This window comes from Salmo trutta, chromosome 40, assembly GCF_901001165.1.
Source record: "Salmo trutta chromosome 40, fSalTru1.1, whole genome shotgun sequence".
Lineage (NCBI taxonomy): Eukaryota > Metazoa > Chordata > Actinopteri > Salmoniformes > Salmonidae > Salmo > Salmo trutta.
Window position 1 is genome coordinate 4,992,110 of NC_042996.1, and position 19,031 is coordinate 5,011,140.

A 19,031-nucleotide genomic window follows, 5' to 3' on the forward strand; every position below is an offset into this window, starting at 1 on the left:
CAGCATTCTTAAAATAATTGACCACGCCAGTCAAATCAATGATGTTCTGCTCTCTGTTGAAATACCAAATTAACCTTAGCCTGTGGGGTTCGGAGAGCCGTCCACTTCATCAGCAGGCAGACTACTCTGCATAATGAAGAGGGAGCTGTTGTTGATAGAACCGCCCGCGCCTCCTTGTTGACCACTTGATCAGAATGGATGACGTGAAGTGTTTTTGAAACCACAAATTACCCAAAACCAGTCTCTAAAATATGCCCTAACCGCATGAGGTGTCAAATGAAATTATTTGCATCAGTCCACACTTTGCTTGGGTAAATAACATTATAAACCCCATAAACCTCATCTACAGGGTGCACTTGATTAATTGGATTGATATTATCAACAAACAAGACTCAAAACAAGACAATATGTAACAAACTTACTACACTTGCACTTGTGTGAATAAACACACAAAAACAATGTAATTACCGCCTGTTACATTGTATAGGCCTGTAGGCCAATGCGCTGTAACAGTAGCACTGCGGCTTCAATACTATCCAATCCAATGGGGGCGGGTAGTTTCATTCATTTCCTTTTCACCCCATAATGACCCCTCATTCTCCACGGACTGGACGCTAGGGAAGCAACAAGCTTGATTGAATCACATAGCCTATGCTACAATAACGAGACGGCTATTCGTCCGTTTATCCTCAGAAGCAAGCCGTGCATTTGGTGAGTGAGGTAATTAATTAAGGCTACTTTCCTAAATTGAGATGCATGCTAAAAAATATAAGCAATTTGGTGAACTCTGTGTGCTACACGCAGCTCGACGCAGGTGCATCCAGTGTGCGGTGTTTTGTTAGGGAAGCCTGCTCAGTATCCATGGCCTCCAAATGTAGCAAAACGTTTTGGGAAATGAATAATGAAATCATATTTTTTATGTTTTGAAAATATTTTCTAGTGCATAGGCAGTGGTTTCCTTATTCGGTTTTGTAGACAGTCAGAACGTTAAAAGTGAGTCTGCAAACCAACGTCCAGCCTATTCCACTGATCAGCGAGCGAAATGGACGCTACGTAGATAGACAAACGTTATGATCTATGGCGATTTAGATTTTCATATTAACGGCGAGGATCCCTTCTCTGATATGAAGCTTATCAAGCACTCATCTCTCCATGGATTTTTTTTATGCGGGGGAAAATCGATTACGCGGATCCTGCCTGCCTTCTGGCCGTACATAGATTGCCGCAAGTGCCCGTAAACACGTCCATCACATCTGTTCACACAGCGTGAGGTAGCCTAAATGTGAGTGCATGTACCGTGTTATCGTTGATATAGTATTACAGGCTACATGTTGCTGGCCGGCTGGCCTGGCTGGTTGCATAGGTAGCCTACTTGTGAAACATTCTGTCCAGAGCATATTCTAGAATGTTCTGTTTTTGTTTCTTGTCTGTCCCATCAAAGTTACACACGAACTGATTTGTTAGTCCGAGGACAAAACTTTCAGCTCGTTTGTTTTCAACCAGTGAATGACATACCGGTAGCCTGCAAGTCACATTTCAGAGCTTGTGCTCTTTGATAATGCATGTTCAGACAGTTCAACCCATTCCCTGTGTACTGGAACTCCCTATAGCCCAAAGCCACTGGTTTGAAGGAACAGTACACACAGTACACCCATTGTGCTGAATAACGTTTGAGCCAGCAACTTCACAAAGAATAGAATAGAATAGAACAAGAGCTGAGTAGAGCATGAGTATAGAATACAAACAGTAGAACATAAATGTAATAGATTTGAATCACTGTATTTTCCCCAGGAGTAGAATAGAATGAATAGAGAAAAGAGTAGAATATAGAAAACAAACAGTGTAAAATAGAATAGAATAATGAAATATTTTTCCCAAGGGAGCTTTAGGTGTTGCAACAGTAGCCTATAAACACATACCAGCACAATTAAAGATACAGATACCAAGAAAACGAAACAGTTTTGATGCAGTTTAGGGTTTAGTTCTATTCCAGCTGACAGACAAAGCCATATTTGCAGATGTGTTACTGCAATGTTTATAGTTGGGCTGTAATGGCATGAGCTAAACTTCTCCTAGGTATCAATGTGGCTAATCTATCATTAGCAGCTTGCCATATTTTCTCATGGGAGGATGGACACACACACACACACACACACACACACACACACACACACACACACACACACACACACACACACACACACACACACACACACACACACACACACACACACACACACACACACACACAGTGTTATTAGCTTGAGCTAGAACTGAGAGAAGTCTCCAAAGGCTTGCAGTGGCATTCCTTGCTGTCTGCTGATTGGCAGATCAATGTGGCAGGCCTAAGTGCTCACTAACATCACCTTTTATTTAAAGTGCTGCAAGTGTGTGCATTATGAATGATTTATGTATTTCTAGTCAAGTCCACTGGTGTGAATTATTTATATACCTGTTGCTGTTATTGGATATGTGTGGTTAGCAGCATCTAGAAGTACTGACTCTTACACAGTGTGTGTCACTGACTAAATCCATTCTATGCAATGCTTTGGTCATAAACCTTAATGAAATGAGTTGATTAAAATGCCATAACTATACTATAAAGACAGTCTTACAGGAATAGTTGACTCTTGTTAGTAGCTCAGTCCTATGATTGACAGGTCTGAGAAATGAAGAAGTGGATAGTCATGTCATATTAGATTACGCTGTCCAGTGATGCTGTCCAGTGATGCTGTCCAGTGATACTGTCATGGCGATGTGTCAATCAAAGGCCTTCAGAGGCTCGGCAGCATCTTTCTCCCTCTATTTAATTGGAATGTGTACTTGTGCATGTCTCCACAAATACCTTTGTTTTGGCTTTTGTTATAACACCCAACGCCTCTTCACAGGGTGTTCACAGAGTGTGAGGATAATCAATGTCCCTTGTCTGGTGTGCTACAAGGCTACAGTTGCTAGTTATCATGCAGAAGGGAGGACGTAACCAACAGTTTGACTGACTGCTGGTGGATCTGTGATTTGGGTTATTGTTCCTGCTCATGTCATGTCATGCCTTGTGTGATGTGTTATTGTCCTCAAAATGTCCCTACATTTTATGTTTTAATTTGCATTAGAATTGCCGGTTTGCATTTTCTATGTTGTTAAACTGTTTAGCAGCCATTTGAAATGCTATGTGAACTGTCAAGTCCTCAGAACTCCTGGTTTTTTTTTGTACCCTGTTTTTAGAATATTCTTCAAACTTTGGAGAATCTTGTGAGAACAGAAAGTCTGTGAGACCTGCTGGTTAGGGTTTTCTACCCTGTTTTCAACCCTGCTGACTGTTATGAGAACAGTCAAGTACTTTTCAGCCCTGTTGACTGTTATGAGAACAGTCAAGTACTTTTCAACCCTGCTGACTGTTATGAGAACAGTCAAGTACTTTTCAACCCTGCTGACTGTTATGAGAACAGTCAAGTACTTTTCAACCCTGCTGACTGTTATGAGAACAGTCAAGTACTTTTCAACCCTGTTGACTGTTATGAGAACAGTCAAGTACTTTTCAACCCTGCTGACTGTTATGAGAACAGTCAAGTACTTTTCAACCCTGCTGACTGTTATGAGAACAGTCAAGTACTTTTCAACCTGCTGACTGTAATTTCAACCCTGCTGACTGTTATGAGAACAGTCAAGTACTTTTCAACCCTGCTGACTGTTATGAGAACAGTCAAGTACTTTTCAACCCTGTTGACTGTTATGAGAACAGTCAAGTACTTTTCAACCCTGCTGACTGTTATGAGAACAGTCAAGTACTTTTCAACCCTGCTGACTGTTATGAGAACAGTCAAGTACTTTTCAACCCTGCTGACTGTTATGAGAACAGTCAAGTACTTTTCAACCCTGTTGACTGTTATGAGAACAGTCAAGTACTTTTCAACCCTGCTGACTGTTATGAGAACAGTCAAGTACTTTTCAACCCTGCTGACTGTTATGAGAACAGTCAAGTACTTTTCAACCCTGCTGACTGTTATGAGAACAGTCAAGTACTTTTCAACCCTGTTGACTGTTATGAGAACAGTCAAGTACTTCAGATTCAGAACTGCCAGTTTAAGTTTTGTACCCTGTCTGTCCAGAGCTGTGGAGGGGAGATGTCGGCCATGTACAAAGACGACCAGGATGACTGGATGACCGTCTGCCTCAAGTACCTCCTCTTCGTCTTCAACGTCCTCTTCTGGGTGAGTAGCACTAGCAAGCTACCCTGGATCTGTTTGTTCTGCATTAGCCAACAACCATGGGAGTTGGTCATAGGAGTTTGCTATACATGACAAACAGATCTGGGATCAGGCTATAGCAAATTAGCAAGCCCTCCTGTTTGTCTTCAACTTTCTCTTCTGGGTGAGTAGCAATCTAGCCTGGTAAGATGGCCTGGTAAACTGGCCTGGTAAACTAGCTCGGTAAGCTAACCCGGTAAGATCTTTTTGTGTTGGGAAAGACCAAGTGAGTTGGCTTTACAGCACAAAACAGATCTGGGATCAGGCTGTATTAAACCAGAAACAATACTTTTCTTCCCGTGACAGGTTCATAGTTGATTTATTTAAGAGGGGACTCAGGGAGAGAGTGAATTGGGTTAATGTTTGCGAAGGCATGCATAGGGAAGAACGATATTTGACAGGTTTTACATCAAAGGAAGCTAGTTAGACTTCTTGTGTGACTTCTTGTGTTGCTCTTTCTTAGCCAAGAGAGGGAGAGAACCAGAGAGAGAGTTACGGTGAGGAAAGAGAGGGAAAGAGTTACAGAGTGAAGAAAAAGGGACACAGAGGGAGAGAAAAAACATGACAGAGAAATGGAAGGGGGGATTACATTTAGGAGCGCTAAGAAATGGACTTGGCCCAGTGTACTGTAATATTTATGGCCTGTCGGTGTTGGACCGAGGTGCTGTGGATCAAACCTGGTCCCTGGCAGCTGGTGTACGTTTAATGTTTAATAATACAGTTAGTTAACTATTAAAGCTATGTTCTGCTGGGCCTGAAAACAGTTGTTCTCTGTCTACAGAGTAAGGGATCAGATTCAAACGGGTTCTCTTTTATATCTGTCGCTTTACATTTCACACTAACCTAACGACTTCCCTTCAAACCCCACATTGCATAACAGTAATACCTCCCACTTTCCCCAACGGCCACAGCCCCAGCCTGTCTGTTTCTCTATATTGTAACTCTGCACCCAAAGATACTACATGCTAATACTCCAGAGTTGCCCATTCCTTTAAACTATCACTTTTTCCCCTGGCATGGTGTTTTAGCACTATAGATGTCAGTTTGCTACAGAAGGAAAATAATCCAATAATCCTGCAGCAAGAGGAAATGTGAGTTATTTTGTCAATTATAATTAATGGGCATTTTTATAGGGGTTGATACATTTTCCAGTGGAAATGACAAACGTCAGAAGCCTTTTTAAACCTAAAATACACTACAAGTTTGACATTTCCTGCATTGCAGGAAAGTTCTGCAACAGGGGGATCAAATTAAGATCCTATATCTGTAGCAGCAGTGTTTGTTGTTTGGGAGTTGGGGCTTGGTGTGTAGAGGAGGAGGAAAGGAATGGAAGGCTGAATAGGAGTGACTCTCCCTGGGATTTCCTGCACGTCCGGGTGTGACATGGATGACAGAGATGGGGAAAACAGATTAATGGCCACGTCACCCCTCTGATGTGGCCACCATTGTTTATGGAAACAAATCACTCCACTCTGGCTCTGTTTGGCTCTCTCTCCTTTTTTGTCATTCTGCTCTCTTCCTTTCGCTCTCTCTTTTTCTCTCTCTTTCTCCCTTACTTTCTCTCTCTCTTTCTCTTCCTTTCTCTCTTTCGCTTTTCCTTTCTCTCTCTCTTTTTCTCTCTCTTTCTCTTTTTCTTTCTCTCTCTTTTTCTCTTCCTCTCTCTCTCTTTCTCTTCCTCTCTCTCTCTTTTTCTCTTCCTCTCTCTCTCTTGTCTCTCTTCCTTTCTCTCTCTTGTCTCTCTTCCTTTCTCTCTTTTTCTCTTCCTTTCTCTCTCTTTTTCTCTTCCCCTCTCTCTCTTTTTCTCTTCCTCTCTCTCTCTTTTTCGCTTCCTTTTCTCTCTCTTTTTCTCTTCCTTTCTCTCACTGTTTTTGTGCATATCCCCTTCCTCTCTGACTCACTTTGTTGACACTGCGTTCTCTCTCTGTCACCCTCCTCTTTGTTTTTCTATCTCTCTTCCCCCTCTCTTTGTCTTTGTTTGTCTCCCCTTTCCATCTCTGACTCACTTGTTGACACGCCAACACTCTCCCCCCTCCTTCTCATTCTCTCTCCCCCCTCACACCCCTCCTGTCACCTTTCCTCCTCTCTCTCCTTCTCAATTCAATTTAATTCAATTAGATTGGCATGAAACTTTTAAAGCAAAAAAACAAACATGTGGGAACACATGACATCAACCTGTCTCTCTCCTCAGGTTGGTGGAGCGGCGGTGATGGGCGTGGGCATCTGGACCCTGATAGACAAGAGTGACTACCTGAGCCTGCTGGCCTCCAGCACCTTCGCCGTGTCCGCCTACATCCTCATCCTGGCCGGGGCCCTGGTCATGGTCACGGGCTTCCTGGGCTGCTGCGCCGTCATCAGGGAGCAGAGGAGCTGCCTGTCCACGGTGAGGGAGCCCTCCCTGGGCAGGGTGACTACTCTAGGCCCCAGGCTTTCTGGATTTCTGGAAGGCCCCTGGGTCTTCTGAATGTTTATGTTGATTAAAGGGATAGTTTGCACACATTAGTTAGATACATTATATTGAAAGTAGTGCATGGCTCATAGATAACTTTCAGGGTAAGATACTAACTAATGCTGTAGTTCGTGTGAGATATCTCTTTAATGGCAGTGTTGGTGTTTGCATAAGAAAGGGGCTGGTTATATACTGTAGCTACAGGTGACTGGTAAAATGAGAGAACACAGTGAAACAAGGAGAATGGAGCTATCTGCACTCTGTTCTCCCTAAGGGAATATTCATTTAGAACATCCGTTTAGCTTGTCCCAATTCCAACTCACCTTGGTTGCACTCATCACTTTTGGGTACATTGTATGTACTTTCCTTTACCCCAGATACCGGTTTCCTTTGAAACGTCCCTGTACCTGAGGCTCCTTCCCTGCACCCCTGCTCTCACAGCTCCACTTGTGTCTTTTACTTGTGCGTGTGTGCGTGTAGGCGTGTGTGTTTGTGTGTCTGTGTGCGCATGTGTGTGTCTGTGTGAGCGTGTGCATCTGTGTGTGTGTGTGTGTGTGTGTGTGTGTGTGTGTGTGTGTACGCTGGGAGCTGACAAATGAGCTGACAATACTGTCCTCATTGTTTTAAAGAGACAGGCCAGGCAGGAGAGGAGCAGGCCGGAGGTGGGCCACTAACTCTGCTGCTGCAGCAGGATTGGTTATAGTCAGGCATTAGTAGTCATACATGAAACTGATGGAGGGGGGAGACGGGGCTTTTGGTGGTGGAGGGCAGTGGTATAAAGTACTTAAGTAAAAATACTTTAAAGTGCTACTTAAGTACTTTTTTGGGGTACCTGTACTGTACTTTACTATTTATATTTTTGACAACTTCTACTTTTACTCCACTACATTCCAAAATAAAATAATGTACTTTTTACTCCTTACATTTACCCTGACACCCAAAAGTACTTTTAAATGCTTAGCAGGACAGGAAAATTGTCCAATTCACACACTTCAAGAGAACATCCCTGGTCATCCTACTGCCTGTGATGTGGCGGACTCAATAAACATACATGCTTCATTTGTAAATTATGTCTGAGTGTTGGAGTGTACCCCTGGCTATCTGTAAATAAATAAAAAAACAAGAAAATGGTGCCGTCTGGTTTGCGTAATGTAAGGAATTTTAAATTATTTAACTTTTACTTTTGATACTTAAGTACATTTGATCAATTACATTTACTTTTGATACTTAAGTATATTTAAAACCAAATACTTTTAGACTTTTACTCAAGTAGTATTTTACTGGGTGACTTTCACTTTTACTTGAGTCATTTTCTATTAAGATATCTTTACTTTTACTAAATGAGAATTGAGTACTTTTACCACCACTGGTGAAGGGTTGTGGGGTTAGTGTGAGTGTGTGTTTAAAGGAGAGGCTTGGGTGAAGAGTTGGTGTTCAACAGATCACTATGGCTGTGGGGTTGTATGAAAGAGAGATGTGTGTGTGTGTGTTTGTGTGTCTGTGTGTGTTTGTGTAGAATACAATATAATGCAATGTTATTGCCAATCAACAATGGCTGTTAGGAATTAGCTTTAGTGTGGTGTGTAATAATACACCTCCCACCTTCCTCCATCTGCCATAACCAATATTCTGGCATTACCACACACACACTGTTTGTTGATGATGATTATGATGTGTGTGCGCTTGTGCGTGTGGCTATGCGGGTGCACGTGTGTGTGTAGCCTGTTAGGGGGCAAGGTAAAGAGGCTGCTTTAGACTATGGTCTCCTAAATGAAGGCTCGTGTGTGTGTGTGTGTGTGTGTGTGTGTGTGTGTGTGTGTGTGTGTGTGTGTGTGTGTGTGTGTGTGTGTGTGTGTGTGATCAGCGCCAGGCTGGGAATGAGCGTCTGTCTCCCGGTGATGGCCTTGAGCGCCACGCTGCACGCCAAACGCTTTGTGTCCCGCCTCTACGACAGGTGTGCCTAATTAGCCCTGCTGTGTGTATGTGTGGGAGTGTGTGTTAGTTGCTTCATTTCAATTTTGTATGATTAATTGTGTGTGTCTATTTAGTGTTTGTGTGGTTGTGTGTGTTTGTTTGTGTGTGTCTCTGTGTGTGTGTGTGTGTGTGTGTGTGTGTGTGTGTGTGTGTGTGTGTGTGTGTGTGAATGTGCATGTGTGTATAGCTCTCTAAAAAGCTCAACCACCAGTCTTGTTAGTCCATTGTTGCTTTGTGCGTGCGTGCGTGCGTGCAAAACATACTCACCATTTACATACTCTGCTGTTAAAACCAAACAGTGTTATGTCACAATGATACAGAAGAAGATTTTACACAGCAGATAATGGTTGGTTAGAACCGCCTACCCCCCAGCCACCCCCATTTCTCATCGATTTAAATACACATATTGATATCTTCCAGACTAATTGGCTAATAAGGTGCTAATTAGGCCACTGAGACTTGTGTGATGTCCTCTCTTCTTCTCCAGTAGCATACTAATGATGGTTTCGTTTTAACAAAGTGTTTTTCTATTAATGTTGCATTCTGTGGTAACGATATCTATGAAACATCCACAGAAGATTAATTTATAGCACTGTAGTTATATCACCCCGTAACATAGACTTTATAAGCATTGCTCAAAAAATCCATAACAGCTCATAGCTCCTTTTAGGAATGTCTTGGATGGACATTGGTGGTACAATGCATTATAACACTTGATTCATTCATAATGGCTGATGATCCATATGAGTGAATATAAATGTATGTATGCCTTCAGTGCATCATTTAGAACTCATTATTGAAAGGCAGTTTAAATACCATGTGTTATTAGTATTATTATTATTATTAATTATCCAGAAGTGACTTACCCGTATTTTGTCTCCCATGAAGCCTGGATTTCAGCTCCATATCAACATAATCATACAGTAGCTAATCCCTGGATCAAAGCTTTATGATTCTGTCAATATTGCTGTTGTTTTCTGGTGTTATTGTTGCTCCACTGAACTAAGTACTGAATGTACTGGTTTGGAGGTGTTATGCTTTTTTTACTGAGTACTAGTTTGGAGGTGTTTCAGGGTTTTTTACTATTAGTTTAGAGGTGTTGCAGGGTTTTTTTACTATTAGTTTAGAGGTGTTGCAGGGTTTTTTACTATTAGTTTGGAGGTGTTGCAGGGTTTTTACTATTAGTTTGGAGGTGTTGCAGGGTTTTTACTATTAGTTTAGAGGTGTTGCAGGGTTTTCTACTATTAGTTTAGAGGTGTTGCAGGGTTTTTTACTATTAGTTTAGAGGTGTTGCAGGGTTTTTTTACTATTAGTTTGGAGGTGTTGCAGGGTTTTTTACTATTAGTTTGGAGGTGTTGCAGGGTTTTTTACTATTAGTTTAGAGGTGTTGCAGGGTTTTCTACTATTAGTTTAGAGGTGTTGCAGGGTTTTTTACTATTAGTTTGGAGGTGTTGCAGGGTTTTTCACTATTAGTTTGGAGGTGTTGCAGGGTTTTTTACTATTAGTTTGGAGGTGTTGCAGGGTTTTTTACTATTAGTTTAGAGGTGTTGCAGGGTTTTTTACTATTAGTTTAGAGGTGTTGCAGGGTTTTTACTATTATGTTGGAGGTGTTGCAGGGTTTTTTACTATTAGTTTAGAGGTGTTGCAGGTGTTGCAGTGTTTTTTACTATTAGTTTAGAGGTGTTGCAGGGTTTTTTACTATTAGTTTAGAGGTGTTGCAGGGTTTTTACTATTATGTTGGATGTGTTGCAGGGTTTTTACTATTAGTTTAGAGGTGTTGCAGGTGTTGCAGGGTTTTTTACTATTAGTTTATAGGTGTTGCAGGATTTTCTACTATTAGTTTAGAGTTGTTGCAGGGTTTTTTAGTATTAGTTTGGAGGTGTTGCAGGGTTTTTTACTATTAGTTTGGAGGTGTTGCAGGGTTTTTTACTATTAGTTTGGAGGTGTTGCAGGGTTTTTTACTATTAGTTTAGAGGTGTTGCAGGGTTATTTACTCAGTACTAGTTTAGAGGTGTTGCAGGGTTTTTTACTATTAGTTTAGAGGTGTTGCAGGGTTTTTTACTATTAGTTTAGAGGTGTTGCAGGGTTTTTACTGAGTACTAGTTTAGAGGTGTTGCAGGGTTTTTACTATTAGTTTAGAGGTGTTGCAGGGTTTTTTACTACTAGTTTAGTTGTTGCAGGGTTTTTTACTATTAGTTTAGAGGTGTTGCAGGGTTTTTTACTGAGTACTAGTTTAGAGGTGTTGCAGGGTTTTTTCTATTAGTTTAGAGGTGTTGCAGGGTTTTTTTACTATTAGTTTAGAGGTGTTGCAGGGTTTTTACTATTATGTTGGATGTGTTGCAGGGTTTTTACTATTAGTTTAGAGGTGTTGCAGGTGTTGCAGGGTTTTTTACTATTAGTTTATAGGTGTTGCAGGATTTTCTACTATTAGTTTAGAGTTGTTGCAGGGTTTTTTAGTATTAGTTTGGAGGTGTTGCAGGGTTTTTTACTATTAGTTTAGAGGTGTTGCAGGGTTTTTACTATTATGTTGGAGGTGTTGCAGGGTTTTTTACTATTAGTTTAGAGGTGTTGCAGGGTTTTTCCTATTAGTTTGGAGGTGTTGTAGGTGTTGCAGGTTTTTTTACTGAGTACTAGTTTGGATGTGTTGCAGGGTTTTTTACTATTAGTTTGGAGGTGTTGCAGGTATTGCAGGGTTTTTTACTATTAGTTTATAGGTGTTGCAGGATTTTTTACTATTAGTTTAGAGTTGTTGCAGGGTTTTTTACTATTAGTTTAGAGTTGTTGCAGGGTTTTTTACTATTAGTTTAGAGGTGTTGCAGGGTTTTTTACTATTAGTTTAGAGTTGTTGCAGGGTTTTTTAGTATTAGTTTGGAGGTGTTGCAGGGTTTTTTACTATTAGTTTGGAGGTGTTGCAGGGTTTTTTACTATTAGTTTAGAGTTGTTGCAGGGTTTTTTACTATTAGTTTAGAGTTGTTGCAGGGTTTTTTACTATTAGTTTAGAGGTGTTGCAGGGTTTTTTACTATTAGTTTAGAGTTGTTGCAGGGTTTTTTAGTATTAGTTTGGAGGTGTTGCAGGGTTTTTTACTATTAGTTTGGAGGTGTTGCAGGGTTTTTTACTATTAGTTTAGAGGTGTTGCAGGGTTTGTTACTATTAGTTTAGAGGTGTTGCAGGGTTTTTTACAATTAGTTTAGAGTTGTTGCAGGGTTTTCTACTATTAGTTTAGAGTTGTTGCAGGGTTTTTTACTATTAGTTTAGAGTTGTTGCAGGGTTTTTTACTATTAGTTTGGAGGTGTTGCAGGGTTTTTTACTATTAGTTTAGAGGTGTTGCAGGGTTTTTTACTATTAGTTTAGAGTTGTTGCAGGGTTTTCTACTGTTAGTTTAGAGTTGTTGCAGGGTTTTTTACTATTAGTTTAGAGGTGTTGCAGGGTTTTTTACTATTAGTTTGGAGGCGTTGCAGGGTTTTTTGCTATTAGTTTAGAGTTGTTGCAGGGTTTTTTACTATTAGTTTGGAGTTGTTGCAGGGTTTTTTACTATTAGTTTAGAGGTGTTGCAGGGTTTTTTACTCTTAGTTTAGAGGTGTTGCAGGGTTTTTTACTATTAGTTTAGAGTTGTTGCAGGGTTTTTTACTGAGCACTAGTTTAGAGGTGTTGCAGGGTTTTTTCTATTAGTTTAGAGGTGTTGCAGGGTTTTTTACTATTAGTTTGGAGGTGTTGCAGGGTTTTTTACTATTAGTTTAGAGGTGTTGCAGGGTTTTTTACTGAGTACTAGTTTAGAGGTGTTGCAGGGTTTTTTCTATTAGTTTAGAGGTGTTGCAGGGTTTTTTACTATTAGTTTGGAGGTGTTGCAGGGTTTTTTACTATTAGTTTAGAGGTGTTGCAGGCTTTTTTACTGAGTACTAGTTTAGAGGTGTTGCAGGGTTTTTACTGAGTACTAGTTTAGAGGTGTTGCAGGGTTTTTTACTATTAGTTTGGAGGTGTTGCAGGGTTTTTCACTAGTTTGGAGGTGTTGCAGGGTTTTTTACTATTAGTTTGGAGGTGTTGCAGGGTTTTTTACTATTAGTTTAGAGGTGTTGCAGGGTTTTTACTATTAGTTTAGAGGTGTTGCAGGGTTTTTTACTATTAGTTTAGAGGTGTTGCAGGGTTTTTTACTATTAGTTTAGAGGTGTTGCAGGGTTTTTCCTATTAGTTTGGAGGTGTTGCAGGTGTTGCAGGGTTTTTTACTGAGTACTAGTTTGGAGGTGTTGCAGGGTTTTTTACTATTAGTTTGGAGGTGTTGCAGGGTTTATACTATTAGTTTGGAGTTGTTGCAGGGTTTTTTACTATTAGTTTAGAGGTGTTGCAGGGTTTTTTACTATTAGTTTAGAGGTGTTGCAGGGTTTTTTACTGAGTACTAGTTGAGAGGTGTTGCAGGGTTTTCTACTATTAGTTTGGAGGTGTTGCAGGGTTTTTTACTATTAGTGTAGAGGTGTTGCAGGTTTTTTTACTGAGTACTAGTTTAGAGGTGTTGCATGGTTTTTACTGAGTACTAGTTTAGAGGTGTTGCTGGGTTTTTTACTATTAGTTTGGAGGTGTTGCAGGGTTTTTCACTATTAGTTTGGAGGTGTTGCAGGGTTTTTACTATTAGTTTAGAGGTGTTGCAGGGTTTTTTACTATTAGTTTAGAGGTGTTGCAGGGTTTTTTACTATTAGTTTAGAGGTGTTGCGGGGTTTTTACTATTAGTTTGGAGGTGTTGCAGGGTTTTTTACTATTAGTTTAGAGGTGTTGCAGGGTTTTTCCTATTAGTTTGGAGGTGTTGCAGGTGTTGCAGGGTTTTTTACTGAGTACTAGTTTGGAGGTGTTGCAGGGTTTTTTACTATTAGTTTTTAGGTGTTGCAGGGTTTTTACTATTCGTTTGGAGGTGTTGCAGGTGTTGCAGGGTTTTTTACTATTAGTTTAGAGGTGTTGCAGGGTTTTTTACTATTAGTTTAGAGGTGTTGCAGGATTTTTTACAATTAGTTTAGAGGTGTTGCAGGGTTTTTGGTTCTGTTCATTGTTCTTCCCTCAGGAGGTGTTTTATGTCTCTCTTAGGTCTCAGTACATTTAGCTGTCTGCGGCGGAAACCAAAACCTCTCTCGCTTTTATTTATATTTTTCTCTCTCTCTCTCTTTCTCTCTCAAATATTAAATGTATCCCCCTCCCTCTACACTCTGTTCGTTCCCTATTCCCCCCTCTCTTTCTCTGCTAGGAGAAATTTGACAGACATCTCACACCCCTAATTCATTTCTCCTCATTCTGCACAGTCTGTCACATGGCTCTCTATTCCTCTGGTCTTTTTTCATTCTCTCTGTCAGCTTTGGGAATGCAGGTGCGTGACAATACAAAGGTACTTGATGAAACGTTTTATATCTGCATTGTCACAATAACTGAGTGACTTTTGGTAGGAGTCTAAGAGTGAGTGTTGGTTAAGATGTTAAGTGAGACTGTTCTTAACAGAGACATGCAGTTAATGCAGCATGTTGTCTTATGTTCAAGAGAGTTTTGCCTGTAAGTGTTGAACTGAACTGTGTTAAGACTGATCTCTCTCTCTCTCTGTCTCTCTCTCTGTCTCTCCAGTATTTCTGCTGTCTGTTATTGATCTTTCTCATAGAGCTGGTGGCAGGAGTCCTGGCCTACGTGTATTACCAGAGGGTGAGTGACTACTTCTTCATCTTTTATCCTATTGTGTACCCATCCCTCCCTTCCTCCCTCTTTCCCCCCCATGTATTTGTTTTCTTTTTAAATACTGATTTATTCATTGAGTCTGGAGTGCAGTTCTGGGACTGCATCTCCATTGCATTTGAGTAGCCATGTGTGTGCATGTGCATGCTTACCTGGTGTGTGTATGATACCTGTGTAAAGACCATGTATCTGGAGCCTCAACCCTGAGCCCTGATCTCCAGACAGAGCTCAACCCTGACATCAACCTTGAGCCCTGATCTCCAGACAGAGCTCAATCCTGAGCCCCGATCTCCAGACAGAGCTTAACCCTGAGCCCTGATCTCCAGACAGAGCTCAACCCTGAGCCCTGATCTCCAGACAGAGCTCAACCCTGAGCCCTGATCTCCAGACAGAGCTCAACCCTGAGCCCTGATCTCCAGACAGAGCTCAACCCTGAGCCCTGATCTCCAGACAGAGCTCAACCCTGAGCCCTGATCTCCAGACAGAGCTCAATCCTGAGCCCTGATCTCCAGACAGAGCTCAAACTTGAGCCCTGATCTCCAGACAGAGCTCAATCCTGAGCCCCGATCTCCAGACAGAGCTTAACCCTGAGCCCTGATCTCCAGACAGAGCTCAACCCTGTGCCCTGATCTCCAGACAGAGCTCAACCCTGAGCCCTGATCTCCAGACAGAGCTCAACCCTGAGCCCTGATCTCCAGACAGAGCTCAACCCTGAGCCCTGATCTCCAAACAGAGCTCAACCCTGAGCCCTGATCTCCAGACAGAGCTCAATCCTGAGCCCTGATCTCCAGACAGAGCTCAACCCTGAGCCCTGATCTCCAGACAGAGCTCAATCCTGAGCCCCGATCTCCAGACAGAGCTCAATCCTGAGCCCCGATCTCCAGACAGAGCTCAACCCTGAGCCCCGATCTCCAGACAGAGCTCAACCCTGAGCCCCGATCTCCAGACAGAGCTCAACCCTGAGCCCTGATCTCCAGACAGAGCTCAACCCTGAGCCCTGATCTCCAGACAGAGCTCAACCCTGAGCCCCGATCTCCAGACAGAGCTCAACCCTGAGCCCCGATCTCCAGACAGAGCTCAACCCTGAGCCCCGATCTCCAGACAGAGCTCAACCCTGAGCCCCGATCTCCAGACAGAGCTCAACCCTGAGCCCTGATCTCCAGACAGAGCTCAACTCTGAGCCCTGATCTCCAGACAGAGCTCAACCCTGAGCCCTGATCTCCAGACAGAGCTCAACCCTGAGCCCTGATCTCCAGACAGAACTCAACCCTGAACCCTAAGATCATCCTAATCTCACACATCTGTCTGTCTTTCAGTATAATCAGAAATAAATGGTAGACTCAAAATCCTGGTGAGGGGAGATCTTATTCACTGGAATTGAGTTGAGTTTCAGATAAATCTAAACATAAAGTCTTACACAAGCAAGCCAACCCCACTTCACTCTCCTCTTTCACTCTAACTGAGGTGTTCTCTCTCTCTCTCTCTCTCTCTCTCTCTCTCTCTCTCTCTCTCCTTGTCTACCCCCTTCCTCGCTGTCCCTCCGTCCCTCTCCCCTCCCTCTGTTTCCCTCCCTCCCTCCCCTAGCTCAGTGAGGAGTTGAAGCAGCACCTGAATGAGACCATGACAGAGAACTACGCCCAGCCAGGGAAAGAGGCCATCACCCTGGCCGTGGACAGACTACAGCAGGACGTAAGGACTCAATCTCCCATTAGCCTTTGCTTAGTTTTTCTTGTAGGGACAGGAGCGCCAGTGGTAAAGCAGGTTGACATTAGTTATGGTACATAGTTGTTACACTGAACTGATAAAGCTGCTGTAGGACACACACACACACACAATCATCCCTGTTCACCTTGAAGCATGTGAGGTTCAATGTTAATCATATGCAAGGTCACATCCACTATATGGGTACAGTATGATGCAAGATGTCAATGCAGTCTTTAATATGTAGTTATGACTACTTGGTTTACAAAGGTTTTTTGTGATTATTTTGTTGATTTGATTTGAATTAGATGTGATGGTTTTCAGACATTGACTAAGTGTAGCTAATGATAAACACAATTCCACTCTTCTGTTGGTCAGTTCAAGTGCTGTGGCAGCAACAACTCGTTTGATTGGCTGCATAGTGTGTACATGACCTCGGCGGTGTCGGAGGGCAGGGTGGTCCCGGACAGCTGCTGTAAGACCATCACCACCCTCTGTGGCCGCAGAGACCACCCCTCCAACATCTACAAGACTGAGGTGGGTGGGACTGTTGGAAAATCATCATTCAACAGCAAATATGTGCCAAATGGGTTACAGCATTTCCACAGTAAAAATGTGTTATGTTGTCTTTCTATTTCATAGCGATGACAGCAGAGCCCAGCACTGTCAGTGGATTGGAACAGTCTGTCATGATTTCAGATCTAACCATTTGTTCATATTTAATGGATCAATACAATTCAAGTTGGATCCTAAAATATTCCTTCAAATAAATCTTTCAAAAAATATCAATGGATCTCGACATGGAACAATTGATCAATATTTCAGGACCAGAAGGTTGTATTGGGCATCGAATGATTTGTAATGTCTGAAATGGGGACAGACAGATGATATGTCCCTCAGAGCTCGACTGTCTCCTTTCTTATTCTGTCTATGAAACTGAAACAGTCAAATACTCTGGTTTGGAAAGTCACTTTTGCCAACAACTTTTCTCTACTTGACAGGCTTTCTTATCAGTAAGGGCTGATAGCGTAAGCGCTCTGAGAATATTTAATAAAATATTTGAGATGCTACTTTCGCTTTTATCTGTGACAAGCAGAAGTCTGTCCTTGTTTCTCTCTTTCGCACATACACACACACACACACACACACACACACACACACACACACACACACACACACACACACGTCTCGCTCCTTGGTTCCCGCTATCATCACTCCAGTTGTCAGTGTCACTCCAGTTCAGAGGAGTGAAACATTGATAAAATCTCTTTATAATTAAACAAAGTTTATATGGGTGGAACTGAAATATTTACTGTGCATTTAGGGAGTCCGCTGTGGTTGACAGCTCCCCACACACTCGGAAAACACTTGGGTTGAAAATGTGCTCGTCAATGTGTTTTCACTTCCATAGGAAGCTGAGATGTTTTAGAAAATGTCCTCAGAACTGTGACTCACAACGTGGCTTGAAACAACCTACTCAGTCAAAGCTCTTTGGTAAAACAGTATGACACTGGATGTACGGAGGTGACTGCACATGGATGTTTACGTGCACTCCATCCAGCCATGGCTCCTCAATGCCCCCTCTTCCCACATCTGAGTGATGTGTGTGTGTGTGTGTGTGTGTGTGTGTGTGTGTGTGTGTGTGTGTGGTCAGAGAAGGAGCCTCCTGAGAGAGACCTAATGCATCCCACTGTTCTCTCTACTTCTCTCAGGCTGCCTGTTAGAAGTTGATGTTACTCTTCAATAACACAGACGCCAAAGCAAATCAGGGGGAGAAAAATAGGTTTATTCAAAGAGGACAAATCATAGATGTTATGCTGAGAGGTAGATGTTCATTATTCCCTGTCCTCAGTGATTCTCTCCACAGAACAAAGGGACAGGATGTAATTTATAACCCAACCCTAGCCTGGGGTTGACCAATTAGAATTCCCTATTACAGAAAAAAACACTATTTCCATTCATCGTTAATTCCCTCTTGACCTTTAGTCCTCTGCGTTGTGTATTATCTTAAAATAGTTTTACACTGCCCAAGCCCTATATCTTACTGTAGTTTGTTCTCTGCAGTGTAACTCTGTACCACACACACACAGACACACACAATTGCCGCAGCGATTTGGAGACAGACATAGAAAGAGCTGGAGAGGGTAGGGTTGATAAATATACTCTGTTAATGAAGAGCATAGCCCAATTCAATTATCCTTATTCACACCCCCTCAAGGATCAATTCCAATTCTCCTTGTTCACACCCCCTCAACGATTTAGAAGCATTGAATTGATCCACATATGATAGACACTGACTACATCAGTCAGATGTGTCTGTGTGTGTGTGTCTGTGCATGTATGTGTGTGTTTGTTCATGCCTGTGTGCGTGTGCATCATACATGTGCGTGCTTGTGTGTGTGAAGAGATTTGACCCCTGACCTGTAACCTTTGCCCCACAGGGTGGCTGCATCACCAAGCTGGAGCAGTTCCTGGCTGACCACCTGCTGATCATTGGAGCTGTGGGGATAGGAGTGGCCTGTCTACAGGTCGGTCCCCCAACACTGACCAGCGGCTTTATTAACAGGAAATGATGAGGCCTTATTATATTTCAGTACTGTGGTAGCACCTCACTACAGGCACAAGCTATCACTATCAGACTATCATTTTGTTTTTGGGGGATATGGGGTATCACCGATGTCATGGATATCAATATAATATAGTGATAATAGTGGATATAATCTGCTACTATGGATATTGGTAGCCTTACTGTTGAAATGTCTTCAATGCTAGCTAGTATCTAGATGGATAGGTGGGGACAAGCGCAATAGACATTGTGAACAGAAAGGGAGAGAGAAGGCAAGGTAAACGTTGCTTGTTCCTCTTAGTAGAGTAACGGGTTAAGAGGTGAGACGATTGCTTAAGAAAATATATATATTTTTTATATCAGTCTCAAAATATATCCACATGATAAAAGGCTTTCCAATTT

The 19,031-nt window shown here is 42.0% G+C and overlaps 1 protein-coding gene across 3 annotated transcripts in view; it reads left to right on the plus strand.

The window, feature by feature from the left end:
* The first annotated feature begins 574 nt into the window (after positions 1 to 574).
* The window catches only part of LOC115180273 (tetraspanin-11), a 28,696-nt gene continuing 10,239 nt past the window's right edge, over positions 575 to 19,031 (plus strand). The window contains exons 1-7 of one of the 3 annotated variants that reach the window (XM_029742229.1): positions 575 to 720; positions 4,107 to 4,208; positions 6,433 to 6,624; positions 14,258 to 14,332; positions 15,947 to 16,051; positions 16,442 to 16,600; positions 18,505 to 18,591. In XM_029742229.1, the coding sequence (XP_029598089.1) occupies positions 4,122 to 4,208; positions 6,433 to 6,624; positions 14,258 to 14,332; positions 15,947 to 16,051; positions 16,442 to 16,600; positions 18,505 to 18,591 (705 nt within the window). In that variant the 5' untranslated portion in view covers positions 575 to 720; positions 4,107 to 4,121. The remainder of the gene's footprint in view (positions 721 to 4,106; positions 4,209 to 6,432; positions 6,625 to 14,257; positions 14,333 to 15,946; positions 16,052 to 16,441; positions 16,601 to 18,504; positions 18,592 to 19,031) is intronic. The other 2 variants (XM_029742228.1, XM_029742230.1) reach the window with 2 other exon arrangements.